Raw genomic sequence first — 23,482 nt, 5'->3', positions numbered from 1 at the left:
ACTTGGTTGCACTGGGAATGCACGCTTGTGTTTTGCATTCTGAGTGCAGGGACGGCTAAAGGCCTGATCACTGAGCCCTGACTGCCTTTAATCAGCACACACTGACACATACTTATACATGTAGTCGACAGTGAAGCATTTCTCACACACAAATAACCCTCCTCTCTCTGGCAGATTCACACATACACGCATCAGACGGCATGTCGTTCCATCTGACGGCATTTCTACGTTAACAGCCATTGTTGAAAGTAAAATGTCACCACACGGCGTCTTGCGGATGGCTGGGGATGGCTGGAGTATGTCATAAATGAGTGCAAAGACCTTTTACTTTATTCCTATCAACTGTTGGAGTAGGAGGAATAGTGGATGGATGGAGTCCGAGTAAAGGAATCACTTCAGAAAGACGGAACATCATTTGAGGCAGATTCACATGGGGTAAAAGCTGAAAAGTTTTTCATAGTTTTATTTTATGTGCATGTCCTTAGCAAAAAATTAACAAAGTCAACTTGTTTGATAACCTTGCATTCATAGATGGTAATATTTATTCTCAAGAATGTCCATTTACGCTAAGCCAGCAGTGTGACTTTAAAACTGAAGTAATTACCAAGTATATATATAAAGTTTTTATTTATTTATTTATTTATTTATTTGTGTGTGTGTGTGTGTGTCAAGCTAGTAAAGCATTGGGCAAATCACTTTTAAATGTAATGTTTTCTCAGTTAAGTGAACCATATAATTGCTGATGACAATTTGTTGTTAACAACAAATCAACAAAGCAAACCTGGAGACAGCCATGCTTTTTTTTGTTTGTTTTTTTTTTTTATATACTAATTACACTGAGCATGAGGGTGTAAAAGATTAAGTGATTGTGTACCACTTCCGAGGCAAGCTGAATGGAGCATCACATTTTGGTGCAAGTTAACTCCAGCCACTCATTACTATGACATTTAATCTGATGTCATTCCACTCATTCATGTGTTGATAACAGGCTCTGGCTCCATTATGAAACTACTTGTTATGATGCGCAACAGAATTTAGACTTAAGAAACCGGAATGTCGAGAAATCCTTTTCACAACCTTTTATGGAGATCCTACAAAAGCAGCATTATAAATAGTAACCTCTGGCCAGGTTCTTTGCTAGTCTTTAAACTGCTCTGGACCAAGCAAGGGATTGTTCTTAAAAAAGAAAAGACAAGTTGCCAGACTAAGAAGTTATATAATATGAAAATGGTCACCATAAATGTACACAGACAGACATTGGAACTGAAATGTGAAAAGACTAAATGAATGAATGCAATGCAATTTTAGAATGTGTGTGTGTGTGTGTGTGTGTGTGTGTGTGTGTGTGTGTGTGTGTGTGTGTGTGTGTGTGTGTGTGTGTGTGTGTGTGTGTGTGAGTTTCAATGAGAAGTGCTTCCTGCTGTAGTAAGCGTTTAGTCTCCCTCCCCTCTGCTCACTTCTGGTTTACTAATGACCTGTATGTATTGAAAGACATGCCTCTCACATTCATGTCATGCTCTCATTCTCTGTTTCTCTGTCTCCCCCTTACACACTTAAGTGAATAAAGATCCCTGAGGAGCACTGACTTTTCAGCTCTTCCAGACCTGATTAAAACAGAAGACACAAACAGTATTAACACCAAGGTTAACACAGCAAGGTCAATAACACATAAGCATACACAGGTACGGGCCAGTAAACAAATTCCAAAATACAAAGCGAGCTCAGGTAACTCAGGGAACAGGTGCCTCAGGAACTGATTAGTGCAGTTATTTTTTGCATAAACCAAAAAAGGAAAAGCAAGATGAAAGGCTTTGTGAGTGCGATTGATGAGGGGAGCACTGTTGTTTATTTGCAATTTTGCAAAATCACAAAGCCCACAATTACATGTTAGTTTTAAACCAAAAGTAAAACATCTTTTTAGTATTGAGTTTATCCTTATTGGTATTGGAGATGGAGTGTATTCAGAATGCCTACCTACCACTGCCTCCCAGGGAACAAGCCTGTATTTACAGCGTGATGAGATGTCATTACATTGTATGACCCACTATGCTGTATGTTAGATTTTCTTTTAGTTTTTGATGTAATCAGGCCGGTTTATTATTTAAAGAAGTGCAGATCTCAGCTCCCTCACATGGAATATCAGTGAGCTGCCAGCTGTGCTGTACTCAGGTAAAGTCAGTCAGTCTTGTTTTTTCATTTTGTTTTCTCCACATTTTCTCATCTCCATATGAGACAAGAAAGTGTGATGTGTAATGATCCGTCTGATAAGGGTCGGACTTCCCAGCCTCCCTGAACGCAACCTAATTTTCCCACTCTGATTGGTAATACGCTTCACCTGTTTGATGCCCTTTAAATACCTGCCTGTGACAGCGTTTCTTCGCCAGATCGTCTTGGTTCTACCCTGCACGTTTCCAGCCGTTGTTCTACCTGTCTGCCTGCCTACCTGCCTGTTGTTGACCTTGTTCTGGACCTGGATTATCGTCTCTGCCTGCCCCCTGACTGGTATCTCTGTTTGTTTATTGGATTTCTGGATTTTTGACCCCTGGACTGGTTTTTGGATGTGGATTTTGGATCACGGAATAATCTACCCTGCCCAGACGGAGATATTCATTATCACCCACTTCCGTGGGTTGGAGACCCTGACCCCCGCCAGTTATTCCCCCACTAACCTGTTCTTTACCCAGCAGTTATCCACCCACTCCAGTGGACTCCCCGTCCGGCTTCCCGGGTTCTGCCTGTACGATCTCACCAAACTGCACTACAGCAACCGGTACGTGGATTTGTAACATCCTGCATCATTATCACAGACTCCCTGCCTTCTAACACCTGTTCTCATACCCCCCCACAGAAGAGCTGACCGAACGAGACCGGATAGATCACCTGTGCACATTTACATTGTTCAAATAAATTCCTTTTTACCTTTCACTGGAATCCTGATTCTTTTGAGTCCAATCTCTGGGTTTGTGACAGTGATGTGCTCCCATCAATACTGATTGGACCCATAGACAATACATATTCCAAACAACAGTTATTTGACATGACTGAAACACTTTTCTATCAGACTCAAAAACCAGATTTTAGTGGGCATTAGCAAGATTTTTAATTAGTGTAAAATTAGCTTTACATTTAGGAGTATCGACAGACTAGGATGAGCAATGTCACAAAGACGTTGACCACTTCTGTTATGGTGACGTAAACTTGTTTTTCACTCAGTACTTCAGCACACTGACGACTAAGAAGCACAAAAAGTCATCTTTTACACTTACAACAGTCACTTGACATATTATCTTACACTCATCCCAGAACCAGAGCCTGTTTGGACTTGATTGTTTTCTATATATATTTGTCCCATAATTTAGCATTTGGGAAAAAGGGTTGATGCCAAAAACGCCTGAGAAAGATTAATGACAGTGAGATTTCTGTGATGATGGAGTTTCAACAAAGTACAGTAACTGAAACATATCACAACAATAACTATAGCAGTTTCTACATTAATAGATTAAGCTCTAACTGCAGAATTATCACTAGATTTCCATGCTGTGCCTCCACTCTCAGTGCTTCCTATCATTAAATAATCCAGTATTTGATCGAATGGAAAGCTTTTCATACAGTGACATCCGTGATGCAGCAGATCAGACAGCTGCTGCAACGCAGATATTTATGCAATGACGCTTGGGTTTTTCAAACTGAAATGACACTGAGAGGTCTCTCTTCACTGAACTCATCTCAGTTGTACAATACCACGATGCTTCTGACAACAACTCAGAGTGTCACCACATGCCTATGGTGCATGTTCAGATAAGTGAGACACTTGACAGCCGCAGCCCCTCGATGTGACGGAGGTTGCAGAAGAGGGCAACATCACATCTTCAGTAACAAAAAAAGCAGTCATTTTACAAGATACTGTACGTTTAAAGTATAACCATTTATCTTTTATTCCTGACTTTAATTCAGAATGTCATATAGCCTTTTCCTGAATATCCATTATATACAATCATATCACTAGTATTAGTATTAGGAAATTACTACATTCCATGTTCTTTGTGCAGTTATTTTCTTTGAATTTAGACATCACAAAGTTGCATATAATGTCCAAAAATTAGAATGCTATTTAGCACAATCAAAAGCAATTAGAGGTGAGCGACCTGGCAATCTGTGGAGAACAACTGCAGGCAGACCAATATTCTGCTAGAAGCATCAACACAGCAGAGAAACAAATCCACACTCAGAATAAAAACTGAGCCAAAACAGGATACAGAAATTTGAGAGTCAGGTCATTAACCCAGAGTTCAAGTGTTGGGGTGTGTATTCCGGCAAATGTGTTGAGCTAATCATGCAATCATGTGAGTTTGAATAAATTCATGGGTAAAGTTGTGATTCAGAGAGTAGATTGAAATTTTTCCCAAAAGACAGCTAAATGATCTTCTGACCAAATCACCCATGGCTGATAGTAACAAAAAATGCTGCAGACAACATAGAAATGCTGGAGAATACAAATGAGCTGTTGATTATGCTGTAGCCAGACCCCAAAGAAAGATTTGCAGAGATTGCAAAGAGACTTACAAATAATGTTTCTATAATACATTGTTCAAAGAAGTTTTGTAACATTAAGTAGTGCTGAAGAAAAGTAAATTATGCATCAACCTTTGCAGGAGTCACTGGATTTATCTCGTTATTATTATCACTATGTCAGCCAATAACATTTTTTTTAACATTTTAAATATTCACACAAGAGAAAAAATAAATATAATAAGGAACAGTGCTGGGAAAAAGAAAAAAAAATGTTTTGCACCAAAGACTTTTCAACAGGAGTCTATATCCCAATGACAGACAGGTTTTTTTTTCTGTCTCTTGTCCTTATCTCTTCTTCTTCTCCCAGGCTTTTCTGTCTCCAGCTTGCTCCTGCTCATTTATCAGAAATGACAAAGTGATTCCTGTGTTTTCCTCTACTATTTCCCTCCCCACTTATATGACGTGTTCACTGTCTGTCAAACAGGACCTTTCCTGCTATATCGATCCCTCTGTGCTCATCTGCCTCTTGATGCACATTCAAAATACTATACATGCAACATGTAACATAAACTACATATTACATAATAATTCTTCAGTTATCAACCTTTACCGTTAGGCAACACCTTAGCTGCATGCAGAGAAAATAAAGGCACAATTCCATGCATACTCATAATGCATGCCCATGTGCACAGATGAGCACAAAAATGTTTGTGAAGACACCATTATAGACATTTGGTCAGCTAAAGAGGCCTCTCCTACAAATAAACATCCCATTGATATTGATCCAGAATCTCCATTTCTGTTGTAAGTATGGTTCTCTATTTGTGCTCATGTATGTTTGTGTGAGCATGTGCGTGTGTGCATGAGTGTGTGTGAGTTAAGTTGAATTCCTGAGCCTGTGGATACCAACAGCTTTGAAGTCCCAACAGTACCAGGGCCTCAGGGTGACAGGCTTACCCACTACCCCCAGCCTGCATTGGAAGGTCCATAAAGAGAAAAGCAAACAGGCAATAATACCCAGAATGAACAAACCTTTTCTGCATCCTTGGCTACAGCTTCCTTGGCTCCTGATGCCAGAAACACACAAACTCACACAGCCACACTTACACAAAATCCATCGATTTAGGCAGTGTGCACACAGATAAAGACAATGATTTAAGAGGGACTAACATATGTATGACTTCAGACATATGTTTATCCAAGATATCATGCAGCAGCAATGGCTAAGCATAAGAATGTCCACTTCCTGTTCACTCCTTCACACAGATGTTTCTACACCTTACTGTGTATAAGCAAATATAAAAATCACTGCTTAGCTTACTCCTTTAGTGAGCACCTTACACATTTAGACCAAAGCTAAATATAATCTCTAATTAAGGCTGTATTTATGATCTCATTTTTTTTGTCGCTCTCCCCGCAGCTCTCTTTCCCTCCCGGCACACAGATACCCCCCCAGGCTGCTATATTGTGAAGTGAGAGTAAATATGATTACTGAAGGCTTCTCAGCATGAATTAATTAGCTATTCTTTTCATTTCTTAATTTACTTTTCCACATAAGTTTATAGAGATCATCAAGAAGTCAAGGTGCAGTACTTGGTGGTAGTAATGGAAAAATTGTTAAAGGAGGGGGGAGGGGATCACAGATGTATCAGCCACATCAGTTCTTATGTCATTGCATTCCCTTCTGCCCCACAATCAGCCACATCACAGCTGCTTTCAAGCCAATAAAAAACATAAACTACAGCAGTGTATAAGACTTTTATAGGTAAAGAAAATAAATCATGTAGCTGGGGAAGGGGGATGTGTCCTGAGCAATAAATCTATCAGAAAAAATGAGAGACAGGGCATTCTGTTTATATGTAATGGTACATGATGAGAATTTCTGATTATTTTTTCTTTTTTTCTTCCTTTTTGGCACGAATATATTAATTTGAATTATCAAGCAACATTTAAAAAGTTTAATTAGTTTCTTCTTTAGTAGTCATACATCTTGGACTGGTCACCACCGCATCACAGGGCTGACATAGAGACAAACAACCATGTGCATTCACTGTGAATTTAGAAACATCAATTAATCTGTCATCTTTGGACCATGGGAGGAACCCAGAATACCCCAATAGAATTCACACGGACCAAGGTTGCACATGCAAACACCACATCGATATTTTAACCAAGAACTTTCTTGCTGTGAGGCAACAGCGTTAACCATTACAAATCCACATATACGTTTTTTCTACTTATTCATGCATTAATTAATTCATACATTTATTTATCATTTATTCATTTATTTATAATACTGTGCAAAACTGCCAGGACAACAAGTGCTAAATGCAGCAATTTATTGAGCAAAAAAGATGTCTACACAATTGAGCAAGCTTGAAAGTCACTGTATGTTACAACTATCTTTATTCTTCAACACAGATCTAATACTATCAGGTAAGTTGTCCTATTTATTTTGTTTTCTTGGTGGTATATAAAGACATGAAGGGTGGCTCAAGAGACCCTTGATTAGAGATAAGAACTGACATTTAGCCAATAGTCTTGTCCAGTCTGGGTATTTGGTGGCCTAAAGTTACATTTGGTGTAACTTTAGGAAAATATAGCTTTTTTTTGTTTTTTTTTTTTGTTTTTTTTTTTGTTTGTTTTTTAAACCTGTCATAGCAAGCAGAATGATAGTGTTGTGCCGTACAAATTTGCTTTGCCAAGGGGAGGTTTATGGGTATAAGCCTCCTCTTGATAATCTGATAAATTTATTCTTTTATTTACTTTGAATCACGGAATCTATGTAATCTTGCTGGACCTGACTGGTGGGGACAGAAAGAGGAGAAAGACAGCAAAAAGAAGCAAAAGGGAAAGCAGAAAGAATAAAGAGAGAAAAACACAACAGATAGAAGGCAACGTCTCTTCCATCCAAACTATCACCAGATAACCAACTGCTACACTTGTACAGAAACACACCAGAAAATTTCCCACAGCTTTTACAAAAACAGAGCTGACAGTAATCAAGAGTTCCTAAACAATAACCAAAAAAAAAAAAAAAAAACATATCACAACAACAACTAAAGTAACACATACACAGTCACAGAGAGAGAGAAAAAAAAAAGTATCTCTTAGTGTATGAACCCACTGGACAACTCAGTGACTGTGTCAGCATGCAGAGTATGAGAAATGAGGAGTGGTGAGTGTGTTCTTGCAAATGCGACCATGCCTCCACAGAGGCTAGAGGCAGACTAGGGCGGCCCAGAGACCCAGGCCATCAGCAGCAATCCCGGAGCCTGAACCCAAGCCACCCCATCACAAAGTGAACCCTGGACCTACCCAGAGGGTGGCAGAGGAGAGCCCCAGCCAGAGCCCCCCGCACAGGCCCCGGTGGGCCAAGATCGGCCCTGAGAATATATAGGAATATATCTAAAAAAAGTGCCCTAAAACTCTGTACAAAAAAAAAAAAAAACATCTTTAAAATGAGTGCTCACTTGCTTTTGTTTGGAAAAAGAGTTTGTGTTTCATTCATTTTGATTTACATAAGTATATGTGACTAAAAATTCTGGGGGGAATGGGTGTGGTTTTAAATTTGGCAAGTATAATATGGTATTAACATCTTTATTCAAGAACTTTCTCACTGGAGCACTCAGGGTTTGTCCTTTACATGCAGTTTCTCTTTTCCTTTTTCAGGTCCAAAAAGGCTAAATGCCAAGGAACTCCCAGCCAAAAGACTGCAGCAGCAAAAGCCTCCACACTAAGTGAAACTGACAAGAGAAGAGGAGTCTTAGGCAACAGAACACCAGAGTTATGACACAGCCACATACAGTATAACGCTCAGCTCAGCCAATCAAACACACACAGGATAGATTTAACTGATGTGACTGCCTGAGTTTGGTTTAAAATGTCTGGAGGGGAACTCTATAATGCTCAAACCACAAAGAAACAATGTGCCCTTTATCAAGAAACACCCAATAGTTAACAGTCTTTTGTTACACTGAGCTAGGCTGCTCCCGTTGTAAGTCTGCAGTATGCAATGTGTAATCACAGCAGGATTCCAATGGGAAAATCAAAAAAGGCCTGGGGGAAGCGGTGAACTGGATGCATGAGGACAACATCACAGAGATGCATATGTACAGTATGCAAACATGTTTGACTACAGAGACAAAGCGATGATATGAAGTACATTAGTTCAGTGCTGGACTAGAAATAGTTATTGCAATCACTGCAATCCATGGGGGACAGACAGACAGAGAACCTCACTGTTGTGTGTGCACGAGGATTTTAAAGTATTTGTGAGTGTGTGTAGATATGACATGTTTTTGTGAGAGCTGGGTGGTTATATAATGGCCAACAAAAACAAACAGAGTCCTTCCAAGGGACAAGAGAAGAGCCAACAGCTCCATGGATTTACAGCACTCAACCTCAACAGTCTGGCAGAAAAAAAGATATATTGAAAAAAAAAGTCCTAGAACAAAAAACAATATGGGTGAAGAAAACCATAGGAAAATTGTTAGCATACATGTAGGATATCTGCAGTGATTTTTTTATTCTATTAATTGATTACAATGGGCAAAAAAAAAAAAAAAGAAAAAAAAAATCTTTTGAGGCCTTCTCAATTATATTTTACAGGATATGTATATCTTTAATTCTACTCAGAGAAAAGCTAACGCACAATATAATGCTTGACTTCAAGTATCCCAAAAAAGTGCATGGAGTAGAACACTGAAAAAAAAGGCAGTAAAGTATTTATGATCACCCCGGAGAGACTCAAAAACTAACTCACGAGACATTTTTATCACAAATAGAGCATTTAATGGCTCTGGTGTGGTCTGACCAAGTTCTATGGAGACAAACGCACAACCTCAATAACATTAAAAAGAATCATTCAATTTATTGTAAATGAAAGCAGTATTGAACAGAGATTTTCTTATTGTCAAAAACTAAAGTAAGAGCTAAATCAGTTCAGGCTAAGTTGAAGTATTTCATTGGTCAAGCTGATGGAGGCTTGTGTGACAGGGTCAACGGAAGATCTATAACGTGAGACTGTCTGCTTGAAAGCCGAGCAATTCCGTGCGTGAGGGCAGCAGCTAAATCACTTAAGCTAGAGAGTGAAGAGTGATATAAAACATTTGACATGAGATGAACGAAGAGCTTTGAACCAGCAGCCAAGACAATCAGCCATGAGGATGAGCAGAGGGGGAGGGAGAGGGACAAAGAAAGAACGAAAAGGCACTTATATTTGGGAGACTGATGCAGGAATCAACGGGAAATAATTTCAGAATTTATATTATTGATGAATCTGGAAAAGCAATCCATGTTCAATTTTTTAGAATTAACTTTTGGATTTCATCATGAGCAAGGGAGAAGTTTTGAAGTTTTAGATATCATTGCAAAAATTTACCCATCAGACAATCATTTTTGTCTGTTACTAATTTTCTAAAATTTAATATTCAATTTCAAATTAGGTTTTTATCCATGAAAATGTGGCTCAATTTGCACAAAGAGCAGAAATCAGATCATCATTTTGCCACAGTGAAAAAAACTGTTAAAAAACTACAGCTATGAATAACAAACTGCATTAAACAATAAAAGTCTGAGTGTCAGTTTTTGTTATACATTTTTAGAGTGTGTTTACGTGTGAGTGGATGTAGATAAATTTCATGCACGTCAAGTAGAAAGATGATGCCAAATAAATACACCATAAAAAAACTAAAATATACCATAAATGTTACCTTTTTTAGCCTCTAAAGGAGAATATGCTATATGGAGTAAAAGTCTGAAAACTGAAAATATAGAATTTTGCCAAGTTTCCAATTTCCCCGCACTTTTGACCAAAAAAAAAAAAAAAAGTAAAAGAAAAATTAAGTGATACGTGCAAGCATAGCCACTCTGACTCGGGCCTGTCTGACACCATGCTTGTGTAAAAAGATTTATTCTGCACTATAATTGTAATTAGCTTTGTGGGGCTGGCAAGTTTCAGGATTGTGTGTCTTGATAAATCCAGCAAGAATGTAAACCTGGTTCTTTCCTCAACCTATAACAGAACAGCTGCTTGCACTTGCAACACACACACAAAACCTTCTCCTTCACACACACACACACACACACATAGGCATCCATTTGCTGTTTTAGGATCAAATTAGGGTTGCAGGAATTTCACACTGATGGTAGATAGGAGCTGGTTCACCTGCTCCAGTCTGTTGTAATGACAGATGAAAGACTGACTTAGTGAGATTAGATCTGGCCTCACATTCGGTGTGGAAAAGCCGAAGGCTGCTCACAAAACATACAGTAATCCAGATGATGACTGACGCTAGCATACACGCCGTAGAGTCCTAAAAAACCCATGTCGACTCCCAGAGTTTGTCCCTGATAAAAAAAAACACGATTACATTCCCTGTTCTGATAAGGATGAAAAAGACCACCATACCTTCACAAGAAAATACTCTGTATCATTCTACAATACAGTGTAGCCATCAGTCACACACACAGAAAAAAGACGGCACGCATTCACATAAGTGCAGCTCACACAAGCCGTCCCATTGCCTAAGCCAAAGAGAATTCATGTGCTCCTTTGAAGACGCCACTGAAAAAACATCATCACTTTCTCCAGTATCGCTGCCCATTCACACAAACACACACACACACATACACACACACATAGACACATTTACAGCCCAGCAAGACAATGATAGTCTAATACTAAAATGAATTCTATTAAAGCCCTTGAACACACTTTGGAGATTGTATAAACAAAGACAACTGCTCACACACTCTTACAGACTCACACACTCATACTCAGAACAGAGTCTCTTTAAAGTGCAAGAAGTCGAGTTCATTTTAGTTAAACAGCAAAGTAGAGAAATGTTTCTCAGAGTTTTTCTAACATAACTGTATTTCATTATAAGTGACTTATGATTTTATATATATATATATATATATATATATATATATATATATAGTTTGCTGCTCATCAACAGCCCATTTCACCATAAATCAACAACATATGGGATCAAATGATCCGAATCCAAATAAAAACAAAAGTTTTAGGTCTCAGTTTGTGTTTGCTTCAAAGTGTGTGACATGTGAATACTTGAGCAACAGTTACTGTTTCTATCAGCTTTAGCTGACTGTAAATATGTTTTCATCTTCTCCCGCTATCTGTACGTATGGGTGACCTTACCCCATTTAACCATCTATCTGTTAACACAGAGGGCCTGGAGAGCAAACTGCATGATGGGGCCCTTGACGGCTGCACATGGGGGGTTGTGGGGGCCTGTTGGTGCAGCTGTCCCACTCTATGGTAACATAAGACCTTATTAGAGTCCATTAGACCACTCTGAAACTAATAAGAGATTGTCAAATACATCCAAACATTCACACAATTCTCAGCGAGGCAGGAAGTGAACAGAGTAGTGGAGGGGAGGACAAGGGTCTGCCCTTAGTCTGCATGACGTTGTACCGCTGTTTTATTTAAACCTTCATCTAGCTCAAATTTAGAGTAAAAAAAAGTAGAAAGACAAGAAGTTAAATGTTAAATAAAAATGTTATAAATTATTTATTTATTTTTGTTAATTTTCAGTTGTAGTTAACAATGCAGACATATGATACTTTCAAATGTGAGAGGAAAATTTAATTCTCATTCTAATCTGTATTTTTGTATATGTTTACATTTTGGACATAGGACTTTCATCTCACAGCTCGGACTAAAAGTGTCCTTGCATCTGGACAGTGAGACAGACTCGTCTGGAGTCCACAGCTCCAGAAAAAGAGCCTCCCCTGGCCCTGACAGCAGGGGCTTGACCCGGTAAAATGCCTTTGATCTTTAATTAACACTGGGCACGCCTCTAGAGAGGAAAGAGCTGATGAACAAGGGACCATTTGGGACAAACTGCAATAGCTGGGAATCAGATCTTCTTTCATTTAAACTTTACCACTGTTTTAACTTTAAAGCCACAGTGGGAAAGCTGCAATGCAGGGGTGACTGCTGTTAAAAATATGCTGTGTATGGCTTCTTAAGTTGAGGGGAAGTTTGTTTGAAACCAAAAACAAAGGGAAACATGTAGAGCTGTGTGGACCACAGCCACCATCAACAACAAAGTGAATGTGAGGCCTTGTGACACTCACAGCTGGAGCTTCAGTTTGATCTGTCACTGCTGTTTGACTCTTTCTCACAGAAAACAGCAAAAACAAAAGCAAGTAAAGCTTAAAGTCAGCAAATATCTATCACACTAATCAACACATTCAAATAAATCCAGATTATAGAGAAAATACTGCAGCAGAGTTGCGACACAAGGTTGTTTCCTTTGAAGATAAAAACTTTCTCAGACACACTGAAACTCAGTGTAAAGCTTTTCAACGTAAAGTTTCAACCACTGTTTACAAAAGGAAATTGAGTAAAAAAAAATGTGAAATGACAATTTTTATGTCTCAACTGATTAAAATTGTATTTAATTAATTTTCCTTTTACTTTTCTTTATATTGACAAGAATTACAAATTAAACTCTGAATACCCTGACATTAAAAAACATGGAAAAATAACAAACAAATAAAGAAACTATTTATCATACAAATCAACTATTGGTAATTATATTATATCATATTTTTGTCCCTTGTTTCTTTAGTCTTGAACAATGTTATGAACTCAGGCTTAACATTATTGGCTTCTGGATTTTCTTCCTGGTGGACCAAGAGAGACATTAACAAAATGTCTCAGCCTTCTGCCCCACACAGAATTATCTAACCTTTAAATAACAAATTTTTATTTTCCTTCAAGTTTACAAAAGTAGAGAAAATGTTTAGGTTGATAATTATATTTTAATTTTTGTGTGTGTGAAAAAAAAGTGAGCTGAGTCACGCACTGGCCGTATAAATGAAGATTTCTAGTGTTTTATTTTCCCCAATGCAAGTGGTAAGGGTTAGGACATCGCTGGTAAAAGACATTACTTTGCAACTGCCTGTGCTTATATTTATGCGTGGTGTATGTCATGTAAGTGTGTGTGGGTGTGACTTGGTGGTTTGTGGTCTTGGGGGACTCCTAGAGACACGATTTTTGTTGTGTAAAGCACTCTGTAATGCAATTTCTTTGTACAAAAAGTGATTTATAAATAAAGTTTGATTGACTGATTGAAGAAATACTTGGCAATAAAGACACATTTCAAAAATTGTTCATTAAAAACATTTGTAAACAGGTACAAAAAAGGAGTTTAAAAAGTGAAGATAAAATTCAAAATGAGCTGTGCCTTTTAACCAGACTTACAGTAGATGTTGCTTTAGATTCTCAAATGAAAGACTCAACTATTGATATTGATATTTAACCTTTGACCCCACTGGTCATTTGATCTCAAAGAAGATAATAAAACTTCCCACTGGGTCTCATTTACTTAATGTTTGTTTTGTTAAAATGATGAGAGAATTATACAAGGACAATTAAAAGATAAAAACTAATTTTCCAACCAAAATAAATAAAAAAAAAAGGTGCAGTGGTGTTTCTTAGAAAATTGTGCTACTTTCATACTATCCCAAAACTAACCCTAAACAACAAAACCAGATCCCTTCAAAACATATGTGATGATTATGTAACAAGCAAAAAGAGCAGTTATAATGATTAGAAAATGAAAGGCAAAGGCTTTTGCAACCATCTCAAATAACAACCTACTCTTTCACCAGCACCCACATCCATCACCACAACTATTTCATTATTCACCAACCACGTCGGCCCACTCCTTTCTTCTGCCTTATCAGACCCGTCTTTGCAACTCTGGTTAAGATCATCCCAAAGCTAATGATGTGTCAAATAGAAGATTACTTCTGAATCACTGTATGCTGCACCCTGTCACTGAAGGACCTGGAAAACTCTGATCCACAGACACCGTGGGATTTTTTTTTTGTTGGCTTGTTTGAAGATCTTACAGAATGCACACAAAAACACACATGCGCACAAAGACTGGACATTTGACATTAAAGCTCCAGAGCTGACACATATGACGTGTGGGAGTCTTCACATCCAATGGCGTACTTTTATAGCTTGTAAAAACTTTTGATTTGTTTAGGCCACATGTTCCAAAACACATAGTTGGAGAATAGACATAAAACATAAAAGAAACTGAGACAACAAGCTGAAATAATGGATGACAAACCTAACGTAGGAAAAAAAAATTCTTTCTTACTTTGGCAGGTGCTGCTTCTCTCCTCGTATCCTGGGTTACAGAGACACTTCCCAATAGGCACAAGCCACTCCCCTTCAGTGCTACAGTACATTCGTGGAGGTTCCTCTTCTTTGGAGTGATTGACACATGAGCCTTTGACCTCCACCAGAGACTGGGAGTCCATCGGCACTGTATCAGGAAAGGAGGCCAGGTTCCTCACAGTGTATGGGCACTTTTTGAAGTAAACCCTCACTGAAACCAAAGCTACACAGGCACCCACATCCTGGAATGCAAGGTAGAAGCCCTTCTTAGACATGGGACCCACCTCTCGCACCTCAGTATTAAGCTTGAGGATGCGATCTCCAAGGTCTGTTTGAGTAAAGCTCTCATCAGCGGCAATGGTGTCAATCTTGAGGAACTGATGCTCTCTGAAATGGCTCCCCTCATCATCTTCTGTCTCCAGGTAGAGGAGGTTAAAGGTCTCTTTGCAGGTCCCGAGGACCAACGGGATAGAGTTGCAGTCTCTCAAGGTGAACTTCAGCTCCACGTAGATCTTCTGGGCTGATCGACGAGGGATCCAGTTGGTGCGAAGCCAGTTGTTCTGGCTGTACTCCATCACATTGCAGACCTGGAAGGTCCTGATGGGAGTGTAGTGCTCATCCACTCCACTGATCTCCTCCCACTGGAAAAGATGAAGACAAGGAGAGGTCGAAAGGAGAAACGGAGGGAGACAAGAAGGAACAACAGACCAGAGGGGCATAGAACCAGTTGGAAAAACAGAAGCAGATATAAAGAAGTATAGATGAGATGGAAGAACAGTTAAAAGGAAAGATGGAGTGAAGAAAGTGGAAAATTATGAAGTAAAGATGGAAAATTGAATGAGGACATAAGTAAAGAGAAGAGAAATTGAACAAAGATTCATAGAAAATTAAAAGAGATGGGAAAGTAGGAATTGGGAATTGGAGAAGGAGGAATAAGTGGAAAGGAGGGGAGGATAGAAGAAAAAGATAAAGTTATCTCCACCCTGTAAGCATTTAGAAATAAATTATTTAGATCCAGATTCAGTCTTGTTGAAAACTAAGCATCTAATAAACACTTAAGGGTGAAACATCACACTACCAGATCTTGTGAAAATGACTCATATTAATTAAAAGCAAACTTGCTGACTTAGCCAATTTTTTTCGATTAGGATGCTGTGAAAATATCTCAGAGACAAACCCATGAAGTGTGATCTCCTTTTTCAATCGCACTAAATCGTCTAGAAGCTGCTTAATTAATGTTAAATATTAACAAAATCTCGTAGTGTTCTTTTCCACCCTTTTACTAACATTTTTTCTCTAAAAGTGAGGACTTTCAAGCTGCAGTCTTGGTTATTTGCATCACAGTACTACTTCTACTAAAAGGAAACGTGCTGAATCCACTATGGAACAGAAAAAGCTACGACGTATAGACAGATGTGAGTGTATACCAGGAACGTTCGTGTCTATCTTACATTTTCCCTCCACTGGGAGAAAGCAAAGAGAGGGGAGAGGAGAAAAAGAGAGCGGGGTCATTCCTTTTGATTTCAGCACAGTGGGAAGACTCATTGATCATGCGCTTCGGCTTTGCTGTCCAGGCAAATCAACACTGAATCACAGCGGTGATGAATGGACAAACACCTGAAACAGCGGGCTCATAGTGGTTAAAATGGCAGGATGGGCATTAAGGTGTAAATGGATGATTTGTCCATCTGATTGAATGTGTGCTGAATGTTTTCTTCAAAGGCAGAGGACTATGTAGAAGATATTTTGTAACTGGAAACTAAAATATCTTTCACATAAAAACATAAAAATATAAACATTCACATAATGCTTATGTTAAGTGTTTAAATTCTCGTCAAAAGCTAACACAGCAGGCAAATTTATCTCAGACAATAATACGAGCTCAGAAGGAATTGTGTGCCTGTGTGTGTGTTTGAGGGTGCACAACATGAGTGTGTGGTGTTGAAAGCGCTCTCAGACTGAAGGATGGCCATTTTCTTTTCATCTCATGGCAAAGTTAACGAAACACTCCTGAGAGCGTGAGAAATACAGGAAATAAAAGAAACAGAGCTGAAAAAAAAGATGTTAGAGGAAGAGCAGAAGATAAAGTGAAAAAAAAAAACTTAGCAGGAGAGATTCCTTCAGTGTTTAGTCTCCACTGTCATGTTTTTTTTAGCATCACTTCATTCATCAGATAGCAGTCATGACTCCCCGTAGTCCTGACATTAACAGGGACATGATGGGAGAATTTCAGTAAGGCTAAATACAGAGAGGTGAAGTTAAAGTTAACATTTCACCTGACTGCACTCAAAAGTTTTAAAGCTTCTCTCCTTAAATAGGAGTAAAAAATGACGTGATGACACACACAAAAAAAAGCTTGCTGACAGAGTTCAACACAACAGAAAGCAAAGGGAGGACAAGATCTGCTGCTGCGATTAGTGATTCTGTTGACAGTGTGTTTGATGAGTTGAGGATAATAAGGAGAAAGTTTTTTTTTTTTTTTATTTTTTTGTCATAGCTGGAATAGTTAAGATTTAATGTTTTAATAAAAGCCATTCACTCCATTCATGATTCAAATTTGGCTGCCTTCCACTTCAGAAGTAGTCACCTTGTGCTGCTGCCTCCTGTGCTTCTTGGAACATTCGCTGGATGTCTCATTATGACAAATGTTGCTGCAGTTTTGCGATTTTAACGTGGACAGCTTGTTCAGAGAGAAAGCATTGATTTTGATATCAGGTCTACAGATACAACCTCAAGACCAAATAGCAGTCTTTAATTGATTAGTTGAGGAAATGCTAGACATGTCAACACCAAGTGAAATGGAAAAATACTCAATAAATCTCAGAAAAACACAAGTAAAAAAGTACTAGAGAAAATAATTAATGAAGCAAGTTACAAATTACAAGACATCATTATAACATATGTTATTGTGTAGCAGCCAGAGGGGTCTGACTGTAGGTACTTGGTGCAAAATGGCAGAAGCGACATGCCATCCAGCACACTCACAGAGTGCTGCTAAAGTTGCTTTAAGAGCACTAGTGCTCCACCCCTCGTCAGCCTTATTCGGCAGATTTGGCTTCCTGTACTGTCTTCGTCTTCCTGATGATGAATTTCAAGATGAAGGATTACTGTTTTGATCCAGTCTGGAAGATCCAGGGCGAGTGATTGATAAGCACCTGCAGTTGGTCAGGAGTTCAGGGAGCTCGTAGCGATGGGAGAAACGTATTGCTGCATATGGTGACTATTTCAAAGGGTTTAGGTGCCAAGTTTAATTCAGGAACATTTATTATTTTATTTTCTTTACAGGTGCAGTCTCAGATATTCTCAGCTGCACAGTTGGGTTTGGTATGAAAATGTGTTCAGTAGAAAAAAAAACAGTTTTTTTCTCCAACTATATAAGCATGTTGCACGTTGTGTGTCTCTACATGCAGATTTCTGTGTGAGCTACAGTGTTATTGTCTTGCAACTTTGTGTACTTCCACGTCCATCCGTATGATATAAACTGGGCTTAAACTAAAGCAGCTGTGAGTGAGTTCTGTCAGCTTGTACTGTAAGTCATCTTTGCACAAGTTTGAATACCAAAAACCAACTGCAAAAAGGGTTTACCATGCCTGTTTTGTATGTCATATCCTTTTCCACTGAAGATAACTCTAGAAAAGTTTCTGCCAAAGTAAATAAAAGAGATAATTCATCCTCTTCCTCCTCCTCATCATCACTGTCTCCAAATATTACATCTCCTTGAAAATGATGTCAGTTAGGGAATAAAGGCCAGTCTCTTTGTCCATCAGACAAAAAGGAGGGGAGGACGTAAACAGAGACAGTTTTAATGTTACTTTCCAGATCCAGATGCATTCCAGGACGCAATCTGCATTTTCATGCAGATGTACCAAAATGTATTTTCATTAACCAAAGAAAATAAAAGCTGCTCACTGACAGAAGATTACAGAACAAGCATGCCCTTAACTTAGATTCAGTTTGTCTGCTTTTTTTTTTTTTTTTTTGTCATTTTTTATGCTCAGCCAGCATTCCCACTATGCTGCTATTTCTCACTCCTGCATATGCCACCTTGGACAGGGAATGTGTGGAACCGTGTGTCAACCAAGACAAATAAAGGTCTAAAATGAGCATCAATCCCCTTGTTTTTCTCTAGTGGTGTGTAATCTCCTTCCCCTTGTGCTCTAATTGATATACAACAACACTGTGACCCTATACCAGTCCTTGTGACCTCTGACCCTGACCCTTAATGGTCACAGCTGGGGCACAGGTTGATGTGAACTGCCCTTGCTTTCTCTGATCTGTGCTGTAGGTGAGGCAGCTAAAGGGACAGTAAAATGAAGTGTGGTAACTTGAGCTGCTCAAGACATAACTATGGCAACAGGCACGTCTCGGAGTCATCGAGTCAGCACACTACTTCACTGACTTCAAAGATGTTCAGGTCAATGATAGTCAATGGACCAGTGTATGGACCGGTGTAGGGTGACAATGCACTTAGATGTAACTGAGACTGATTGAGTTTTAGGAAGGAAGATCGATCGTCCTCTTTGCAGAGTTTACCAATAATTCTTTTACTGCTCTGTATTTCAAATCCTTAAAAATAACCATACAACCTATAATAAATAGATCCAGAATCAGCTGTCTGTTCTTGACACCCATACTTTGAGCATCACAGGGCACTTTTCTGTTGAGTTTGGGGATTTCTGGATGAAGGGTGGTCTTACTGTGGGTTAGGGTTGGAGGAGAGCATGAGTCATCCATGCGGCTTCATCAAAGGCACAATCCAAGCTTGACTGACTGATTTACGATGTTGCATGTGATGTCACTAGTTCAGATAACTTCACCAGACATGCGTGAGAGTTTGGTTCTGGGAAGTCCCTATTGAAAACATTTCATAAAGGGCAGATAGTACAGACATATGAATAGCGGAGAACTGACAAAAATATATTTCTGATAAAGTCACATGCAAACTAATACCAATCAGTTTAACCCTTACATACTGTTCATATTTTGTACCTTCGTAGTTTAGTCAGGGTCAATTTTGACTCGGACTTCATAGCAGGTGTTTATATCAAACGTTAAACTACAGATCTGTTTAGAATGTCTAAAGAGCTTTTGTTTAAAAATGCATGATTTATCCTTAATAAATGTTTCAGAGACCAGGGAGAGTTTACTTTTTAGGTTTTATAACACTCATTTTTTAAAGAAACATCTTTTACTATTCAGTATCATATTCTGTTTGACATAAAACATAAGAGTCATAATAACTTAGATATATTTTATTTAATTTAAAAGTGGTGTGAACTTTCTGGAAGTTAGAATTTACAATATAACCACATTTCAAAATTGCAAGCATTGAACACTGTCTTACTAGCTATATCATAAGAAATCATAAGTATCTTTTTTTAAAGATTTTTTCTGCTATAGTGGCCTCTATTATACAGTTAGTGGACATAAAAGGGGGTCAGAGAGATGGTTAGACATGCAAAAGGCCACTTTCTGGAAGAGCTGTAACCTCTGCTGTCAAACCTCCTATGTCCAAAACTGTTATTTTTCAAATAATTAATAAAACTGTATGTGTCATGGCTCACACTTCCTGCTGACCTTATTTGGACTTTGAAGCATCCCTGCAATCACTACGGCGTAGCTGGAAGTCTTCAGACTGATTATCCTCGCACGTATAAGAACTCCAAGCAGACCTTCAGTCTTCGCTGGATTATACTACAATCTGTGGTAACCAGTTGCGATCTCAGTCTTGTCTCTGTCTCATAGCCTGACATTAACCACTGTGTGTTTTCTCCTCACAAGAACCTGACCTGGACTTCCAGCGTTCCCATCTCCGTCCACCAATCGGTCACAATAAAACCTCTGTTAGCTCTTTCTGGTGCTCCCTTTTCCTTGGATCCTCACACCCTCCGTGACAGTATGGTTCTTGTAATAATGGACATAATGTCATCAAACTTGGTATTGTGTTTTACATCATATATCTTTGGTTAAATATTTGTAAAACTACAGACAGACATAAAGGGTGACCAATAGTACTGATTTATGAAGGAAAAAGAAAATCACGAGCTTTGGACATAGGAGGTTTGTGCCCGACAGCAACAAAATTAACTGGCTGTTCAACCAGTTGAGCTGAACGCCATCAACATTTATCACGTAGAAGACAAAACAAATAATAAAATGCTTATTATGAACTATGAACATAAGTTACATTTCCTTCTCATGTATTGAGTTCTTGTGTGAAGACCAAAAGTTTTTTTTTTTGTTGTTTTTTTTTTTTTTTTTACATTTTTTCTCCTCACCATCAGTCATCTTCATCAGAGGGGTTAAAATCAGTTTTCTTCCTTGTCTTCTTACTCTGAAACTTTCTCTTCCAAATCACCATCAACCTCCTCGTCTTGGAAGATCAGACCAAGAGTCTGTTCCCTTAGTGCACCATATGTGATCACTCCTAAGCTCTTTCACTATTTTACTATTCCCAAATAACCACAATGCTTCTTGAAACACCAGCCGGTCTGTTTCTGTGTGCACACATACAGTTTTTGTGGGAGTTCCCGTTGAACTCTGCCACCACAGTTCCAAAAAAAAAAAAAAAAAAAAAAATACTCAGAAACATGACCTGTAGAGTTTCAGTTTCAAGTTCCCTAAACCATCATTTCCTTGATGTGACCCACACTAGCACAAGTAAACGTCATCTAAGCAGATATGGGTCAAATGTGACCCGAAACAGCCTCAATGTCCAAAAATCTGTGTCTATAAAAAAATAAACAATTATGAAATTTTTTGTGTGTTTTTTGGGTCACTTTAGAGAAAGTAATTCAATTTCAGGGCAAAAGAATAGCAGTTAGGGTAGTATGTAAGGGTTAAAACAAATAACACGTTCCAAATAAAAATGAGCCTTTGTTGCTGACTGTCATCACTTCTAAAACCCACTTTTATCTACCTGTAGAGGCCGATCAGTCTGAATGTTCATTTATTTATTTATTTACTTATTCATTAAATTATTTAAACACCACAGATGGATATTTTGATCTGACAAAATTGATTCTCCTGAATCCATAATAATAGAGAATATAACCAACTACCCATTACATAGAAGATTCAGCAAAGTAGGGGTTTAAAAACTAGATCAGCCACAGCAAATGCAGAAGCATCTTACATTTTAGCATCCACATATGTCAGCAGTGTAACAGGCACATCCACTGAAGCATGATAGTTAGAGGACACTTCATGAGCTGGGCTTGCCAAAGGAAAATCTTAATGCATTCTCCTTCATTTTCCCCCAGTCTGTGGAGAGTTCTGAAGTTTTTATGGTTAATCCATGTTTTATGTTTTACTCTAATAAACACAAAAATCAGTTACTGGAGGTTGCTGTAAACGCGATCAACGTTTTAAGTTTATTGGGGCTTTAATATACAATTGGGGTACGTTTCCAAAATGAAGAGGTGCATTTCAGGATGAATTTGAACGCGCTAGCATAATTCTTTTATCTGACCAGGAAGAAAGCAATTATGACAGTTTACACATTCTTCTCTTCCTCTTCATTTCTGGTCCCTGGTGTTTCCCTGCTAATCCCCATTTATGGATGGGCTTTTCCCTCAACTCTCTCTGTGGGGAGAGGGGCAGCAGTTTATGATGGCCACGCTGATTTCACTTGTGGTGTGGACGCAGTGGAAGACAGGCTTTAAAAGCCCCTGTGTAGCTCCAGAAGGAGAAACAGCAGTCTGTGCTCTGAAGCCAGTGAAAGAAAGACAGGAAGAAAAAAAAGGAAAGCTAGCAAAAACGAAAGATGTTTACATGGATCCAAATTTTGCATATAAAAATTGATGAAACCATAGATTTCTATCTCATTTTGACTTATGATTCATACATTAAATGTCCATCCATGTTCTCACTACATGACCTGATTTAATAACATGTTTCTATATGACCTTGTTCACCTGCAATATTGCTCTACATAACGACACAATGTTAGCGGATCTGGTTACTTAAATGTCATTTTGTCATTTTTCTAGTCTCCTCCAACTCAAAAAAAGTTAGAGTAGTTAGACTCAATGCTAAGTATTGATTCGGATGTTATATGGTAGATCAATACATAGTCCACTAGTTGGGGTACGACTGGGGACTGAGTTTGCTTTCACACTGCATCTTCTCAAAAAACCAACCAACATATTCCAATCCTTGCTGTATCAATAATTATTAAAGGATAACACTAGACAAACAATGAAGAAGGAAACCCGTTCATCTACTGGTTAATGCAGGACAACTTCTGTTTCCACCACATAAGAACAAAACATGGAGTTGCATCAAATCCTAGCGGTCTTGGGTTGATCATCTTTCTATCAGAACTTGGTCAACACAACTTCTTTCACATCTGACCACTAGCCATTTCTTCCAGCCACAGCTGCCTTTCACTCTACATACACATATGTTGTGGTTGTCTTTACCCACAATGCACTGCGTTAAACCCACAATCTTCTTTGCTTTGTAGTCTGCTTCCTGCATTTGATTCACTTGAAACAGACCGAGACCTATGTTTGTGAACAGATCAGTTTGCTTCTTTGATCTACATCAAAGTTCATTTGTACATTCACAATTCCCCAAATGAACCAGACTTTCTGGGCAAACGAACGAACTAGGGGCTGGTGAGAATGTGCCAATAGTTATGTCTCATAGACACTAATATGCACAAAACAATAGCCTACACATTATTGCCATCAAATCCTTTGGACCCCTAGGAGATGTCTGTAGTTGACTCCCCCCGACCTGGTTGGAATATGTATTGGTTAAATATTTCTTCTCATTCTTGTCAGAAAAAGAGAA

At 38.6% G+C, this 23,482-nt stretch overlaps 1 protein-coding gene across 8 annotated transcripts in view; it reads right to left on the bottom strand.

The window, feature by feature from the left end:
* The window catches only part of epha3 (eph receptor A3), a 106,962-nt gene that overhangs the window by 71,585 nt on the left and 11,895 nt on the right, over positions 1-23,482 (bottom strand). For 4 of the 8 annotated variants that reach the window (XM_042001084.1, XM_042001088.1, XM_042001083.1 and 1 more), the window contains exons 3-4: positions 16,135-16,146; positions 14,664-15,324 (exon numbers count right to left, since the gene is read on the bottom strand). In XM_042001084.1, the coding sequence (XP_041857018.1) occupies positions 14,664-15,324; positions 16,135-16,146 (673 nt within the window). The remainder of the gene's footprint in view (positions 1-14,663; positions 15,325-16,134; positions 16,147-23,482) is intronic. The other 4 variants (XM_042001086.1, XM_042001090.1, XM_042001091.1 and 1 more) reach the window with 1 other exon arrangement.

The sequence above is a fragment of the Melanotaenia boesemani genome, chromosome 12 (assembly GCF_017639745.1).
Source record: "Melanotaenia boesemani isolate fMelBoe1 chromosome 12, fMelBoe1.pri, whole genome shotgun sequence".
Lineage (NCBI taxonomy): Eukaryota > Metazoa > Chordata > Actinopteri > Atheriniformes > Melanotaeniidae > Melanotaenia > Melanotaenia boesemani.
This window is presented reverse-complemented; position numbering and strand designations above follow the sequence as displayed.